Source organism: Xiphophorus hellerii, chromosome 5, assembly GCF_003331165.1.
Source record: "Xiphophorus hellerii strain 12219 chromosome 5, Xiphophorus_hellerii-4.1, whole genome shotgun sequence".
NCBI classification, from domain to species: domain Eukaryota; kingdom Metazoa; phylum Chordata; class Actinopteri; order Cyprinodontiformes; family Poeciliidae; genus Xiphophorus; species Xiphophorus hellerii.
The window spans coordinates 884,115-902,344 of record NC_045676.1 but is presented as its reverse complement, the minus strand read 5'-3'; the positions used below and the strand labels follow the sequence as shown (position 1 = coordinate 902,344).

The 18,230-nt window shown below is 48.3% G+C and overlaps 1 protein-coding gene and 1 long non-coding RNA gene across 7 annotated transcripts in view; one reads left to right on the top strand and one right to left on the bottom strand.

Moving 5' to 3' along the window:
- Positions 1-18,230, bottom strand: part of LOC116720484 (CD48 antigen-like) — a 29,317-nt gene that overhangs the window by 2,034 nt on the left and 9,053 nt on the right. For 2 of the 6 annotated variants that reach the window (XM_032563773.1, XM_032563776.1), the window contains exon 5: positions 17,994-18,093. The exons of 2 other annotated variants lie outside the window; for them this stretch is intronic. In XM_032563773.1, coding sequence (XP_032419664.1) covers positions 18,021-18,093 — 73 coding nt within the window. In that variant the 3' untranslated portion in view covers positions 17,994-18,020. Of the gene's footprint in view, positions 1-17,993; positions 18,094-18,230 lie in introns of those variants that run through there. 2 more of the 6 variants (XM_032563775.1, XM_032563777.1) reach the window with 1 other exon arrangement.
- On the top strand, positions 364-18,028 carry LOC116720485 (uncharacterized). The gene is made up of 2 exons (XR_004339395.1): positions 364-492; positions 17,989-18,028. It is a non-coding gene; the product is annotated as an uncharacterized LOC116720485 (long non-coding RNA).

Sequence of the window (18,230 nt, the reverse complement as noted above, 5' to 3'; positions counted from 1 at the left end):
AATAAAGCAAACATCCTGTGAACAGGCTGGAAGGTTAATACAACAGCAGCAGATCTTTAATATTTTGTGGAGCTTCAGTGATTTATGAACCAACTGAACTCAGACAGCCAAGTCAGTTTCTCTGATCCTGAAATGTTCTGCAGCTGGTAGAACGAAGAAAGATGAAAATGAGTCAAACTTTGAATTTTTAACTGAAACTGAGCAAAAAGCCAGAAACAAACATTTTTAATCTTAACCATATTTATAAAGTTCAATGTTTTGTTTATTTTCAATCAGAAAAATCAGGTTGAGAAAACATGTTGTTAAAAGAGTAAATAAAGTAACTTTGTTAGTTAAAAACTGAAGATGTTAAAAAGGAGAAAATCTTTTACCTCCCAGAAAAACCAAAGAAAACAGTTTAAAGCTCCAGAGGATAATAAATAATAAATAATATCTGCTTCCTGGATCCCCAAGCAGCCATGTTAGTCATCAGGCTAAATTTAAAGATAAACGGTTTGTCAAGAAAACTGGCATAGGGTGTGAGATCTTTCCGGGTGCATGCAGAAAAGGTGCATAGAGGCCTGAGAGAAAATAAGTAATCTTGTAGTTTGATTAAAAGTTAATTAAGTTGAATATGAATGAATATAATTAGTAAAATGACTACAAATAATCACATAATAACCTTCTGAAATGTATTTTCTGAAATGTGATCTGTAATGATTTCTGTAATGATTTAACTATGGAATGAGTATGGTTGATGACTTATGGTTGATGAATTATAATAAGTGAGAGATGTGATTAATTATTAACTGAAGATCAAACTTGTGATAATTTGAAGTCAATGTTCAAATGGGTTTAATACAGGTTGAATGTGTTTAATGATTGTAACATGGAAAAGTGAGTTAGAGAAAGAAGAGGAATTTATGGGTAAGGTCCTGATAACAGGAAATGTCGCAAGCAGTTCTGAACAGATGGCCAGGGCGCACAGGATGGGTGGTGCGGTGAAGTTAACTAACATCAACACAGTAGACGGGACTTTCCACACTATTCAGCAGACGGGAAGGGCCGTCGGGGGGGGGGGTTTACTCCCCATACACATACATGGGGGAGAAGTGCATAAAAGCAGACGAAAAAGGAGAAGCTTCGGTTCCTAGTCCAGCGGCGCTGAAGAAGAGACAACACGAGAGAGCAGATTGAGCAACGGATCGCACTTTGGAACCACGGGGAAGCTCGGACTTCACGCTGCTAAGAAAGGACTGGATCCCACCGCCTCAGCTCTGGTTCTTAATTCGACCATTGGTCCCGTCTCAACCCAACAATTTAAACCTCTGCAACAAGACTTGGAGGAAGGACAAAGACCCTTAAGGGATAAGGAACTGGGTTTTGCAAAAGGATTCGGACCCGTTCTTCTTTGTTTCCTTTCTAAGGAGGATTTTTCCACACAAGGCAAAGACTTCGACCAAGGATGCTAGAAACTCCTGTTGCGAAAAGATCCACCATCGTCTGGGTATGAGTTGAATCTGCTCCATAAAAGTCCATCTCAGAACGTGCGACATAAGTTAGGGAAAGGAGACAGGGTAGTAGGATTGTACATGTAAATTTTATTACACTGTTTTTGAGTTATATACAATTGATTATTGATTTGTATGTCGCATATCCCTGCTTAAGCTTGCTTAATAAATTCATAATATAAAATTCTAATGAGGTTGGTGGACATTGGAATTAATTGAGTCATTTGATTATTTTCCAGTTCTTTTAATTAAGGTAAAACTAATGTGCATGATTCCAGTAGGTAGGAGGCTTCATAATTTCCTTTGGTGAGTGTAAATAATGACCCTGGGACTTACATCCAAGTCACTAAATTTAATCTAGCCGGTTCCAAGAGCGAGTTATATGATAGGAAGCGAGCTACCGTTAACAGAAGTGGTTATTGGAATTATGCAGCTGCGAGGGCTACTCAGCTGATTGTTTCTTAACTGTAAAGGGTCGTAGCTTCTGGATTGGAGGTAGTTAGAGCTAGACGAATCGCTTTCGTCACCAGTTTGAACAGATTATCTCTCATAGATCTCCTTTAGGGTAATACCCTGGTCTTAGAGATTTTCCGGACCTGTTAGACAGAGAACTGGTCAGTAGTCAGTCCAGGAGAGTTGTGAGGAAAGGGCGGGGCTGGCTATTGCGCAATAACAGAGATGGCGCCCAACGTGGGGCGGCGCCCAACTGAGTAGGCGGGCCCCAGATACCAAGTCAGTAAAAACAGATGTGAGATTCTGAATAGCTCACTTGGGTGGCTAACTCTTAGAGAGAAGAGTTAGTAGTGACTGATAAGGCCATCAGTCACAACCCTTGCAGTAACTGTATAGCATACAGGTGAGGGAAAGCTTCTACTGAGGATAAATGACAGTATCCAGGCAGAGAAGCCAGTAGCCAACACAGCCTGGACCCATCCCTACTCGAAAGCGCAAAGAGAGGCTTTGGGGGATAGGCAACTCGAAGACAAAGACAACTATGGATGAAGGAGAAAGAGGGGAACTAGATCCCCTACAAAAGCCAGCAATGGGACAAGGGGCAAGCCACATCAGCCGAGACGGGGAAAATCATCAATCCCGTCTCTCCCAATCCGCTATAACACGAATTCCTGTACAGCTGATATTACTCGGTGATGGATTGGAATCCTGGACTGAGATAAATAAAAAGATGTTCTTTGACTCTCACTACACCACCAGTAAGGACAGGGCTCGGGACTTACTGGAGATCCTAGTGCGGAATCACGTATACTACTGCACCCAGCTTAAACAGGGTCACCGCCTGGGAGTCGTCAGATGCCCATTAAAGGTTGCTAAGAAGACGGAGGCTGGAGAATGGCTGGAATGGTTCGCTAAGCTCCTTGAAGAATGGACGGGGGGTAAGCTGCAGACTGTCTACAGCCCCTCCGAGAAGTATGACCGAGTGGTAAAGACCGCTACAATGGCAGCAGGCATCGACGGAATCCTGGTGAACCCTCAGGCTAAGGGAGTGCGCCATTACAAAGAGTGCTCTGAGGCCCTGCAGAAACTTTTTACCTACAAAAGGGACAAAGAAAAAGAGCAGGCCCCCGACCGGGCAGAGTCGGAGGTGGCTGAGGCTCCATCCCATCTGGCCAGCAGAGCCACAACACCGACTCACCAGCAGAAGACAGCTCCAGGGAACCTGATAGATCTGACGAACGACGACGACGGCACCTCTGCTCCACCGGGTCCATCGCGGGACGAGGAGATCTCCCCTGAACCATCGGATGAGGAAAACCACGAGGGATCGCTCGTCGACGATCTTACGGAGGAGCAGATGGAGCGGGCGGCCAGGGACTGGTCCCCTCAAAGGGGCCTGGAACCCGGGTTTCATCCCCGAGTCCACAGCACGGAGAGGAGGCAGCCACTGCCACCTACGAGGACCCCATCGGGCAGTAGTTCCGACGAGGACGAAGAGGAATCGGATGAGGAGCTGTGGGACCCCGGCCGCCCCAAGAAAAAGACTCAGAAGTCGGATGTTTGGAGGATGGCCCGAGAGTTGGCCGAAATACCACCAGGGACCATCAACATAAGGCTGCAATCCGGGCTCACGATTTATCAGTTTATTGGAGGAATATGGGATCTTGAGGGTGATGGACTAATTGTGTTCACCAACAACAGATATAAGATCCACAACCGAAAATTCCGACGCAACCTTAAGAACCAGGCAGGAAAATATTACAAAACAGATTCAGAGTTGCTGGAAGCTACCTGTAGTGCAGCAACTCGAGGAGACGTAGTAATAATGAAAGGCTATAGTCTCCCTTATGGTGCTGTAATCCTAGTCCCGATTGACGTTTACCAAAAAGGAGAGAGTCTGGAGGAATATCGGAAGAAGATGTGGCACAGACTCGAGCGGGGCCTAGTGATGGCCAGCAACGAAAGCATGAGAAGAGTAATGGTGAGCGTGCAGGGACTGAGATCGACGGATCTGCCAAGGGACACCGCCAGGTCGATCGCAGAGAACGGAGTGGTGAATATAACCAAGACCAACAGTCATTTCTTTGTGTTCAAAGAGGTGGTGGTGGTGGTTGACCCCCGTCTGCATCGACTCCGCACTGAACAAGGGGTGCAATTGGCAGCTGAGATGGAGGAGCAATGCCGCATTAGCCATCCATCACAAGAAATCAAGAAATATCCCTTAAAAATTCCCCAGAGTGAGGTTTCAAACAGCACCCAGACAGGTAAAACCAAGGTTATGCAGCCACCCAGGATAAAGATAAAAGAGGCACCTGTTGGACCAGAGTCCCAAGCAGCAAGATACGTCAAAGGGTTCACATTCGAAGGAAGTAGCAGTGAACTGAAAAAACCCAATACGGTTAGAGTCAAGAATGAGCAGCTGACGGTCCAGAAAGAAGAAGGACCGATGAAACCAGCCAAAATTCGACCGCTGAACTCCCCCGGGAGAGAACCTCTTCGACGACAACAGTATGAGGACATCAGCGACTCGGAGGACGGAGAAGAGCAACCAGAGATCGGACATCCTGGAGAAGAAGAAGAGGAGAGTGATCACGGCAGCGTCTTCTCCGACCCAAAGCAACCACCGACAGAGCATAAGACACTCCGAACAGGACAGCACCGGGGTAAGAAGAAAGAAATAGAAACCTTTGACATCGAAGGAACTTCTGAGAGGCTGGCAAGAGACGTGACCTGGGGTCCAGTACAGGCTAAGGACGGACGGCGTACGTATGTACCCGAGGTCGGCCAAACCGAGTACCAGATCCCGGCAGGATGGGCCAGCAGATTGGGAGACCGAGTGCTGCTCGAGGTGGAAGCGACGGTCGGAGAATGGGCTAATATCCTGATGACACCATCCTGTTCTACCCTGACAGCGCACTATTCCCTGACTACCAACTTCAGGAATGCATACATTGGAATTATGTATGATGTGATGCTGCGACGACTGAAGAAAGCTGCCTTCAAGTACTCCAGGGAGACTCGACAAAAGCTGGACGAAGTTTCGGCTGATGAAGAGGAGCCGCAGGCAACGTCTTCGGAGCCAGGACTACAGATCCCGGTGAGACCACCAGGGGTGTCAACTCAGCTACCTGGCCCTGGTATGGGACAGGATGCTTATGCCGAGCTGAAGAATCTAAGGCTGGTGATTAGGAGTAAAAACGCAGACGAAAACAATGAAGAGTATTTGAAAGATGTTTGGCCAACCGTGCTGTCTACCACCAACCATGAAGGAGCCAAAAAGTTGTGGCTGACCAGCGTGACTACGGACCCGATGGTTGGAACAGATTCAGCACAGAGCAACTATGAAAGGCTGGTGTTGGAGGACATGGATGATGAAGAGTCCCAGGTGAAGAGGGCCAGAGGACGGCTGGACAGGGGAAGCCGGTTGGAACCACTTTGGCACACACTTAAGCAAACCGTTTCTCCGGCGAGATATGTGAAAGTACTGCGTGAAGTGACGAAAGGACGAAGAGGAGAGATTGTGTTCGTGAAGTTGCCAGTGAGGAGCACAACGGTCGCTCAGATGGATGTAGCAGTGCAAGGATTCGACCTGGAACAGCAGTACTACGAGGACAAAAGGAAGAAGGGGGCTAGCCAATCGGCAAAGCCACCTGGAAGGGGTAACATCAGACAACCATCCAACTTCCAGAGTAGACCGTTCCAGCAAGGAGCACAGCCATCCAACTTCCAGAGCAGATCGTTTCAACAAGGAACACCGCCATCCAACTTCCAGAACCGGCCGTTCCAGCACAAACCACCAGGACCACAAGGAAAACCGACCAACCCGCCGGCTACATCAAACCAGCCAGGAAAGGGTCAGTTCCTGACAGATGAGGAGTATAGGAAATTGAGCCCAGACCAGAGGACGGCCCTCCGTGAGTCCCGCAAAGCCGGGGCCGGAGGGTCACCAAAGTAATGGCGTCCAGGTCGCGGGTCATTTTAGAAAATGCCTACTGGGAAGGAGACGAAATCTACGCTAAAGTGGAGGGAGTACCCTACCCGGTGGACACCGGAGCGGAGGTGTCTATGACCCGCAAAGACCTAAAAACAGCAGGACACCTGAAGGTTCAGTTTGCTAATGGAAAAGTAGAAGAAATGCCATATGGTACCTGGAGAGGAGTAGTGTGGGTGAAAGGCCCCTACAATCTCCTCACAGTAAAAGACTTAGACGAACTCAGTAAAAAGAAAGGCACACATCGCAGACTGGAGCGAAGGCTGACGAGCTTGAAAGCAAGATTAGTGAAAGTCGGCCCGACCCAAACAGGATCAGAGAAGCAAGACTGGTACAAACCGGTCGACATACCAACGGTGACAGAACAAAAGCTTGAAGAGAGTGACTTCTCCCCGGCTGGGAAAGAGAAGCTGCGTGAGATCATCGTTACAGCGCAGGTGGCGCGGTTCAAGAATGATTGTGGGGATTTGGGCCCAAAGTTTGTTCATCACATCGAAGGCGGGGTTCATCCACCTGTTCGGCAGTACCCGCTGAACCCTGGAGCAGTCGAGGAAATGGACAAGATCGTGAAGGAGCTGGGCGCTCTGGAAATCATCAGAGAGGAGCTCAACCCGATCACCAACAGCCCCATCCAGGCGGTGAAGAAACCTGAATCGGCTGGAGGGGGTTGGAGACCAGTTATCAACTTTAAGGCCCTGAATCGGAGAACAATAGCGAACCGAGCCAGTTTAATCAATCCACAAGGAGCGTTGAAAACTCTTCGAGTCAAGAAGTTCAAGTCCTGCATCGACCTAGCCAATGGATTTTTCTCTCTACGCCTCGCCAGACAGTCGCAAGGTAAAACTGCATTCACCCACAAAGGCAAAAGCTATGTGTGGCAAAGGTTACCCCAGGGCTACAAGAACTCCCCAAATGTGTTCCAGTCAGCAGTGATGGAAGTACTGGGGGACGTAGGAGCAACTGTGTACATTGATGATGTTTTTATTGCTGATGACACAGAAGAAGAACACTTAGAAAGGCTACAAAAAGTAGTTGAAAACCTCACCAAGGCAGGTTTGAAGCTAAACCTCAAGAAATGTCAATTTGGACAGTTCCAAGTGAATTATCTGGGTTTCCAAGTCACGTCGGACTTGGGACTCTCGGATGGGTACAGAGAAAAGCTGACGAACATTCAACCTCCTCAGTCAGAAAATGACTTGCAGAAAATATTGGGATTGTGCAACTATGTCAGAGACCATGTACCCAACTATCAGAAATATGCCAGACCTTTGTACCACTGCCTGAGAAAAAGTGAGGACGACGAAAAAGACGGAAAAAGACCCTGGGTTTGGACAGCAGCCAATCAACAGAACCTAGAGGAATTGAGAAGGGCAATTCAAGCAGCTGTGAGACTGGAACCAAGAAGTTTGTCAGAAAGACTGGTGGCGGAGATCAGCTGCAAGAATGACGATGCCATGATCAAAGTGAGTAACGAAAATGGAGGCTTGGTTACCCTGTGGAGTTACACCCTGACTTCTGTTGAGAAAAAATACCCGCAGGAGGAGAAAGAGCTAGCGGTGTTAGCTCGATATTGGGGTGTGCTGAAGGATCTAGCACAGGGACAACCAGTTAAAGTCATCACACAGAGCCAAGTTCACAAATACCTAAGAAAAGGGACTGTGGAAAGTACTAAAGCAACTAACACACGGTGGGGACGATGGGAAGACATCCTGCTGGATCCGGAGCTTGAAATTGGGCCAGCACAACCCACCAGTAAGAAACGACCACAAGAGACACCTGAAAAGCCAGGACAACCGGAATGGACAATCTACACCGATGGATCCAGAAAGGGGTCCGACCAGTCGGCATACTGGGGATTTATTCTGAAGCAGGACGACAAAGAGAAATGCCGTCAGAAAGGAAAAGCTCCCGGTAGCGCTCAAGCCGGAGAAGTAACGGCAGTACTGGAAGGATTGCTGGAACTGGTGAAAAGGAAAATCAAAAGTGCCAGGTTAGTAACTGACAGTTACTACTGTGCTCAGGCCCTTAGAGAGGACTTGGCCATTTGGGAAGAAAATGGTTTCGAGACAGCAAAGGGCAAGCCAGTGGCACACAAAGACTTGTGGAAAAAGATTGCTGAGCTAAAACTGCAGTTGGAAATAGAGGTTGAGCATCAAAGAGCACACACGCATGAGGGAGCTCATTGGCGTGGGAATGATGAAGTGGACTGTTATGTCCAACAAAGAAAGATCGTCTTTGTCGGTACCGAGAAGTGGGACAGTACTCCCAGAGGACGGGAGGTCCCAGAAGAGTACGTGGTTGAGGTCGTGCGGAGCGTGCATGAGGCCCTAGGACATGCAGGCGTACGACCTACACGTAAGGAGCTGGAGGAGCAAGATCTTTGGATCCCAGTGAAACAAGTCCAACGCGTGCTAAGGGACTGTGAGGTGTGTGGACAATACAACGCAGGTCGCCGAGGGCAGCGGATGGAGGGGTTATCCATCAAGAGCACGGTCCCCTGGGGCTCAATCTGCATGGATGTTGCGGGCCCCATGGGGATAACAGGAAGAAGGGGTGAGAAGTACCTCTTAGTGCTGGTGGATTCTATGTCGGGGTTTGTAACTACAAAAGCTGCCAGGAAAGCAAACGGCAATAGTGTTGTCGGCATGCTGGAACAAGTATGCAGTGCCCTGGGAATCCCGAAAGAGCTGCGCACGGATAATGGAACTCATTTCCGTAATTCACAGGTTGACCAATGGTGTCAGAAGTATGGAGTGATGCGAGTTTACTCGCCACCCTACACCCCACAAGCCAACGGAGTGGTGGAACGAGCCATTGGGTTAGTAAAAAGCTGGATAGCTAAAAATGCTAACACCAACAGTTGGAGCACCCAAGCGGTGGAAATAGGGCAGGCCCTGAACGACAGAAGCAGAGCCGAAAGACCCGCCCCTGCGATGGAACTCAACCAACGGCCGTTCACCACGAAGGAAGTGGGGCGGGGCTCCAACGACAAAAAGGAGAAGCTGACGCCCAGAGTGCCATTCCGAGAGGGACAGCGCGTGTGGGTCAAAGCAAGAGAGCAACCTGTGCATGCAGCAGTAAAACCCAAGTTTGAGACAACTGACGTCGTCAAGCAAGTACTGGATAGGAACACAGTATTGCTGAAAAGAAAAGGGATCCAAGGAGTTGAGCAGCTCAAGCCAGTTCCTGACTAAAGTGAAACAGAAGCCGGTGAAATGGCCAGTGAATCGTGTATCATTCCACCCTATCTCGGACTGGCCACCGTGAAAGGGGTGGTTGTAATTAGAAGAACACCTTCAGGGGTTTGGGCAGGACGAGCCCTGAAGAAATTGGATTGGGCTAAAAATGGAGTCCTGTCGGAGGAGAGAGAAATGCTGATTTGGGGAAAAGCTAAGGGTTGCTGTCCAGTTTGTTTGGCAGGCAACCAACTCCCCATCATCTGGGAAGGACCGGGCCGTGAAAAACCCGTGCGACAAGGAGCTACTGCGGAGGCACTACAACATCTTCGTGTTTCCCCGGTCACGATTTTGAGCAACCTGATCTGCGGGAACTGCCGTGTGAGTTACCTACCCCGGATTAAGTTGGAGACCCACTGGACCTGGCAGGAGGACGAGCCAAGTGGTTGTTTTTGCACGTGGGATGGAGATGAACTAAGCCACTGTTCTGTATGCCGGGACCAGCTGCGAGGGGGAGAAGTAACCCTAACAGGTGAAGCTGAAGGATGGCAGGTGGCACGGTTTTACAGCTCGCTGCGATACTACAGAACGTATGGACAAGTACAGCCAAACTATGGGAGCCCCATACCCATAGGATTACTGGGGCCTTCAGCTCCCCCGAACACCCCAGAGGAAGCAGACCAATGGGTATGGAGAAGGGACGAGGGGCCCCATGATATCCTGTGGGAATCTGTTAACGCCGCCTGGCCGTATGACCCCGCTAGAGCATCCCTGTCATTCCCACCACTGAACACCATCCACTACCCCATGGTCTTCCGTGTCTTACGCCAGCAGGAGTACCAACCGTCGGCTGGGGGGCTTAATGCACTTCCAGATGACACTAAAGAACAGGCCATTAACGGAGGTTGGACGGGCCCCTGGGAGCTGACTACGTGGGCACATCTGATTCTGGAGGTCATCAATGACTGCACCGTTCCTGTGACGGATCTACCGGACGTACCGAGGGAAAGTGGAGTACGCAGCTCGGATCTGTATTATTGCACCACTGAAATAGACGGGTGGGGCAGTAGTACGGTGAGACCGAAGGAGAAGTCCCGCCTATACAGAGTGACAGCGGAGTCCCAGTTTCGGGACGGGATTTTGCAACACCCAGGAGGCGTGGCCCAGAGAGTGGGAACGCCCTCTGATCCCAGCACCACCTGTCAAGTTCAGTTGTCAGTGCGCATGGTCACCGTCCCCTATAAAGGGATCTACTCGGTCGGAGCGACCATTACAACGGTGCCGGACGAGCAAACTTTTGCCACCGCGTCCTGCACGGAACCGGAGCCTCCTAAGAAGAAACCAAAGACGCACGCCTGGCAAAGACTCACTTCAGCATTTCCATGGAGGAAGAAAAACCAAGACTAACGGACATACCGGACGGAGGAAAACGAGTCGTCAAGTCTAAAGGTCAGCAAAAAACCAAAAAACGAAGCAGAAAACAGTTTTTCGTGACTAAACTGTTCAAGGTGGGGGCTGGAGTCTCGTCGGGACTATCAGATAAAGGCCCGTTTCTGAGACTCCCTACTACCTCCATTCTACTAGATATGCCAAGAGAAGATTTCACTCCTTCCAATCCGCTCACCGAGGCCTATTTTCTCAAGTATCTCATATATCTCCAACTGTTGGATAATTTGTATTTTTAGTAATTATCAAATATTTGTTATATCATGTAGTCTTGAAGTTACATTTAAATAATGTTTAATTATATGCTTTTCTCTTTTTCTACTATTTTAAGTAATGTTTTTGTGTGTTAAATAACTTTGATTCCTTCCTGTGACTTCCTTGAGATGCCATCAGCAAAGCCAGAGATAAGCGGAGACAACTCTTCTAGCAGAGTTTATTGCTGGGCAATAAACTCTGCTCTCCTGTGTGATATACAACTTGTTTTACTGGCCGTGTCTGGTATTTCAACTGGAACAAGAAGGATTTAGATTGTAGATAATATATGTCTAAACAGTAAAAGTTATTAGCGCTGCAGCTGTGTGTTGTCCCTCCCTTTTAGAAGCTGCAAGCGCCCAATGTATTAGAGTCCCCTAAAAAGCAATAAAATAGAGGGAGCGGGAGATGTGTTTCCAGAGTAGTTTGGAGATTTGTAACTGGAAACATCTCTCTGTCTGCTCTCCTCGCGAGTATAAAAGAATCTAACTCTCTTGTCTTTCTTGTTTTGTTTAAATTGTCTCTAATAGGTATTTAGACCTGACACCGACCCACCAATTTCCAGAACACAAAACAGGTGGGGGAAAGTGAAGAATACACGCCACCCCCTTTAAAGAGGCCACATCTATTTATCCCTACCGCACCACCTGCTTGGCAAGGACGAGGGTCGGGTAACACGGTCCATTATGCCTCGATTTCACCTATGTGCCCAAGATCTCTGCCATGGACTTTTAATACAGTGTATCTCAGGGTACGGGGGATCGAACTATGGATTAGGTGGGGTCCCCATTACCTTGAACCACTGCAAGGACTGTATTGTGAAATTTCACTTAATGACATGATCATTTGGACCACATCACCAAGCATGGCGAAAACCATAGTAAAGAGGGAAATAAATCCAGAATATTATATATTTAATAACACCAGGCTTCCAGTGAAATTGGAAATAGACAGGGTCTACCCCAATCCACCACACCAGAGAATTTTTACTCCGTCAACCTGGGGGTACCGCACCAGACTAACTTTGCATGGGCAACCGTTGTACACCTACATCTCAGTGCCTGCCCCAATAGGGCACAATCACGACTCCTGGGATGACCAGGCACTGAAAAATGGCACCGCCCAAGGCCCATTCCCTAGGCCGGACTATTGGAGGGTGTTTCACTGGAAGTGGGTGTGGAGGGGGTTGGAGCCTGATTTACCCTACCCCTCTCCGATATTTACAGCCTTGCAGCAGAGAAGAGCCACCAGACGGGTGGTGCAGAACACTGCCAACCCATGCTGCATCAAGGCTTTGAGCAAAATCTGTACTACGCCTGATACAGCGGATCCCAGGGAAGCACTAATCTGGCCAGGATGGATGCTATCGGCATGAGGCGCAAGCCTACAGACCCGAGTTGGCTGGATGTTACATCGGATTCGGACAGCTCTACTGACACTGACGACGACTCGGAAACCTCTAACGAACCTTTGCTACGGAAAACGACTACGATAACAGGAAAATCCCTATGCCTGAAAGGGCTGCTAACGCTTCTTGCCCTGCTGTTTGCTGCTGCTGTTCTTGCTACTATCTTCTACTTCATCGGAGTTGGACCGTGGTATCTTACGCATACAAGAGTCACCTATGGACATTCCAAGTACGCTAACTTCAATTGTTGGAATACAAGCACCACGGCTATCTTTGTACCATGGGACAACGACACTTCTGTCCAGAACCGAACCAGACTGTTCGCCAAGAACAACGGCAAAAAGTACGTGGAAAGCCGAGCCTTCAAATTAAACGACTCCACCCTAGACGACCTTCTGAATCGTACCTGGGAGATCTACAACTACGACCTCCTTAATACCGGAGTGCTCTGCTGGATAAGGGTTCTGCAAAACAAAGAACGTCGGACCGTCAGGTGCAATTGGATTCACCCGGATCGAGGCTTGCCAGAATGGCATTGCAACATGGCCTGCCGATCGCTGCTACTGCTGCCCAACCAAGGGTACTGGGACACCGAAGTAGTCTACCCAGCCCCACACAGGTCCTCAGGCTGTCGAGCCTGGCTCCCACGAGGGGAGTTTTGGGGGGACTATCACCTGAACTGCAGAGAGGATGACATCATCCCAACGGCACCGACAGGAAACTGGACCTTCCGAAATGCCTCCCGAGGTAATCTTCCAGTCAATACAACGATGCCGCCTACACCAGCCAATTTGACTAATATGACAGCTTTCCTGATCAGACAAGGACCTAGACGGTTTATGTATGAGGATGAGCAAAAGCACTGTTACAAACACCACTTTCTTTGGTTGAACCCTTGCCTCTGGAATAAATTCACCAGATGTGTGGGGACGAATTATATGGTTTTGGCCGTGGAAGAATACTGGGCTGATTTATGGCACTCTGTGAAATCAGTCCGTACGGAGATTGAAACCTGGTTGAACGACACGTTTCCATGGACGTACATAGCCGAAGACCAAACGTACTTTATGGGAGACTTCCCAGAGGGGACAGTTCGCTCGCATACTGGGCTAACTGAGCTACACATTGCCAACTTGCGCACGCAACGCCTTCCAACTCCTGATGACCTTCTGAGCGCTCCTAAAACGGACTTTGCAAAAATAGACAAGTGTGTCGCACGAAGGATTTTTGAGAGCCTGAATGACACTTGTTGGGTGAAAACCCGCTCATCGCCACGTTGTGACCTCTGGCAGACTGGCAACGCTTTCCACTCCACCTGGAGGTATCACTGCCCTGATCCTGAAAAAGCCCCTACGGTTAAGTGGGCTTTGCGGGCCTGGTACGAGGATTACACTCGAAATTGGGACTACGAGTGGTGGGGGCTCCAAAAAGATGAGTTTGAAGCTTGGGTAACACCATGCCTTACAGAATCAGCTAACTATTGGGTCAAGTACCAGTACATCGCCACGGTTTATTCTAAGGACCGCATGATTTGGCCTGGACTCTTTTGGAGACCTGACAGCTATGTCAACCCCAGACCTTGGCGCATGACTTGTAAGAATAACACAAAAAACATCCTTGAATGCGTAATAAGTTTGGCCAGACGACCCTGCGGAACTGTCCGAGGGTGGGAAAGCTACTGCAAAGACCATTATGCAGATGAGTATGACACTCACTCCTCTGAGGTCACTTGGCGAAAAATCAATGGACAATGGCGAAGGGCGATAGTGAGCGGACGGACCTGCACCGATGCAATTCTAGGATATCATCTCCAGAAGCGCAAGAGCATCCTTGGCCTTCCTGTTCCCTTCATCCCAAATCCCCTTATAGCCATCGCCGAAGGACATGCTTTCCGGAGAAGTCTGTGTGAAGGGAACATAGACTCAGGGTTTGACTGGGTAGGACCTAACCTTTTGTATTCCAATCTCACCTGCACAACCACTACGGAGAATTGGCAGAAATGTGGAGAGGGTTCCAGTGAACATGACTGTTACTGGTACGAGACTATGGGTGCAACCCTGGTGGCCGCTGTCTCCGAAGTTGTGGAGGAGGTTGCTAGTGTGGTGGCAGGTGGCCTCCACATTGTTGAACAGTGGCTGCTGGATGCTTTGAGCCTGCTGTGGCCATATCTCTTAGGCCTCCTGGGCGTGGCTGTGGCTTTAGTCATCGGCAAAATTGTCCTGGAGGTGTGGCTAAAAGCACTGTGTCGTTGCAAAAAGAGGGACTACCAGCCCCTCCCCCCGAAGGAGGAGCCTATTTCTGCATAAGAGAGAGCTGCCGTGTGCCTGCGAGCCATTCGAACTTCACCGCAGCTGCCGACAAGACCTGATCCAAAGCGACCATCATCTCACATCATGGAAACCAACTCTTCAACCAACTCATCAAATCCCAACTCACTTTTTGCACCGATTCAAGTGAGTACCCTTGAGCACCTAGGGATTACTCTGGCCTGGGTAGTCTTCTGTCACACCGGTCCTTGGCCCAGGGGACATCCTATGAGGATCTTCGTCGCGCTACAAGGATATGCCAAGCTTATCTTCCGTCCCATCGTGCTCCACAAATGGGGGTTGGCTTCATCCCTTTTCGCTTGTTATCTGATGGGCCGTACCCGCATCAACTGGCGCAGGGGAGTTGTGGTCTGCCTATGGCTCATCACCGATACCACAGCCCTGATACTGGAATTGGTCCTTGGGGGCACACAAGCTACCCGAGCCGCCCCATTTAAGATCCTCACAGCTATTCTAGAGGGGCTTTTCGCAGTATCTATCCTCATCTACCTAGCGCGCCAGGCCTTGTCTATCAAGGGTCGGGGAAGGCGAATCTGGCTGCAAAAGTGGATAATTCTGGCTCTTTGGGCAACAGTTTGGGGGATCCTGGTGGTCCTCTACTGGCTCCATGAGACCTCGGACCTGGCCATTGTTGTATGGCTGATGACCTATGCGGCAATATTCCATGATTCAGCTCATGTCTATGATCGAGGTGAACCAGCTCCAGATCATGACATTCCGGCTCCTGTGATTAATTCACCTTGGCTCGCAAAACAAACCGGCACACGGGCTTAAATCAGCCGCCTCTCCCAGCTTTCGCTTTTGCATAAACTGTCGTTGTAAGTAAATGTAGTTAATCAATAACCACTGATCATGAAGTTACCTGGGTTGCTGTTTCTCCTCAGGCATCAACCGGCTGTATGGGGTGTGGAATCGCTGCAGAATCTTATGGATTCATATGGGTGGCATCGTCCGCCCGCTGGTGTCACAAATGCGTGAGCAGCCATTTTAATGATGTAACGGCAATTCTCTGCGCCACTGGGCGAGAGGATTTGCCCTACATTGCGGCTTCCACATCTAGATCCCTGGAACGGGTGCACAAAATCGTGTGGACCTCTGCGTTTGGCCAAGAAGACGAAGAGCTTACAACATCTCCGCTGTACAGGGGACTACAGCTGCCCATAATTCAGAAGCTTTGGGAACACCAGCTTACTCGGCAATGCCTCCCAACGTTACATCTTCTGGATGGAAGAGTTGTGGCAGTGGGCAAGTACCTGCCGCCTACATGTCCCATGTCTCCGGATTTGTTTATCGACGTTGGATGCCAAACCAGCAGTGCGACTAACGTGAAAGGTACCCAAACTGACACTCTCAGTTCATCTCACCAAGCATGCCAGACTGAGGACACCCTTTCCCCATCATCTCCATCACCAAGTGATATGGATTTCCAGGATCTGCTGGCAGAGTTGGACGGCTACTGCAACAACCCGTCAACGCTGCAAGATTTCGGGATGGACCTGCCTTCGCCTCTGCAGCCTCCACCGGAACGTACCACCCTTTCCGTCTCAGGTGGATCTACACTTGACAACAATTTGGGCGCAGAAATCTGGCTTTCTCCGCCGTCCAATCTGACGGAGTATGAGGTTGTGGATTCCTGGACACCTTCATCGTCTCCGGTTACCTGCTACGAGCGAGACATCCTGACTGCCGATTGTGGTGATGGACTTGACCTCTTTTGACTTTGGACTTTGTGGTTTCTGCGAAGCACCGTCCGATCTCAAGGAGGGGGTGTCAAGAAAACTGGCATAGGGTGTGAGATCTTTCCGGGTGCATGCAGAAAAGGTGCATAGAGGCCTGAGAGAAAATAAGTAATCTTGTAGTTTGATTAAAAGTTAATTAAGTTGAATATGAATGAATATAATTAGTAAAATGACTACAAATAATCACATAATAACCTTCTGAAATGTATTTTCTGAAATGTGATCTGTAATGATTTCTGTAATGATTTAACTATGGAATGAGTATGGTTGATGACTTATGGTTGATGAATTATAATAAGTGAGAGATGTGATTAATTATTAACTGAAGATCAAACTTGTGATAATTTGAAGTCAATGTTCAAATGGGTTTAATACAGGTTGAATGTGTTTAATGATTGTAACATGGAAAAGTGAGTTAGAGAAAGAAGAGGAATTTATGGGTAAGGTCCTGATAACAGGAAATGTCGCAAGCAGTTCTGAACAGATGGCCAGGGCGCACAGGATGGGTGGTGCGGTGTGGTTAGCTAACATCAACACAGTAGACGGGACTTTCCACACTATTCAGCAGACGGGAAGGGCCGTCGGGGGGGGGGGGGTTTACTCCCCATACACATACATGGGGGAGAAGTGCATAAAAGCAGACGAAAAAGGAGAAGCTTCGGTTCCTAGTCCAGCGGCGCTGAAGAAGAGACAACACGAGAGAGCAGATTGAGCAACGGATCGCACTTTGGAACCACGGGGAAGCTCGGACTTCACGCTGCTAAGAAAGGACTGGATCCCACCGCCTCAGCTCTGGTTCTTAATTCGACCATTGGTCCCGTCTCAACCCAACAATTTAAACCTCTGCAACAAGACTTGGAGGAAGGACAAAGACCCTTAAGGGATAAGGAACTGGGTTTTGCAAAAGGATTCGGACCCGTTCTTCTTTGTTTCCTTTCTAAGAAGGACTTTTCCATACAAGGCAAAGACTTCGACCAAGGATGCTAGAAACTCCTGTTGCTAAAAGATCCACCATCGTCTGGGTATGAGTTGAATCTGCTCCATAAAATTCCATCTCAGAACGTGCGACATAAGTTAGGGAAAGGAGACAGGGTAGTAGGATTGTACATGTAAATTTTATTACACTGTTTTTGAGTTATATACAATTGATTATTGATTTGTATGTCGCATATCCCTGCTTAAGCGTGCTTAATAAATTCATAATATAAAATTCTAATGAGGTTGGTGGACATTGGAATTAATTGAGTCATTTGATTATTTTCCAGTTCTTTTAATTAAGGTAAAACTAATGTGCATGATTCCAGTAGGTAGGAGGCTTCATGATTTCCTTTGGTGAGTGTAAATAATGACCCTGGGACTTACATCCAAGTCACTAAATTTAATCTAGCCGGTTCCAAGAGCGAGTTATATGATAGGAAGCGAGCTACCGTTAACAGAAGTGGTTATTGGAATTATGCAGCTGCGAGGGCTACTCAGCTGATTGTTTCTTAACTGTAAAGGGTCGTAGCTTCTGGATTGGAGGTAGTTAGAGCTAGACGAATCGCTTTCGTCACCAGTTTGAACAGATTATCTCTCATAGATCTCCTTTAGGGTAATACCCTGGTCTTAGAGATTTTCCGGACCTGTTAGACAGAGAACTGGTCAGTAGTCAGTCCAGGAGAGTTGTGAGGAAAGGGCGGGGCTGGCTATTGCGCAATAACAGAGAGGTTTTACTTTACCAAAGTTTCCAACAAACAAATCAAATGGTAATCCTGAGTTTTAAAGGTTTTGTTCTGTTTCCTGGGCGCCAGCAGCTCCGGTTTTCTCTTCTTCTGATTTTATTTTAAACAAGAAAAAATTAAACATGATTTTTAGTTAGAATTAGTTACTGCAGCATTTTTTCTGTGTGAAATAAACAAAGAACCAATGTGGTTCTTTTGGCACATTTTTCAGTTTTCATGCTTCAACA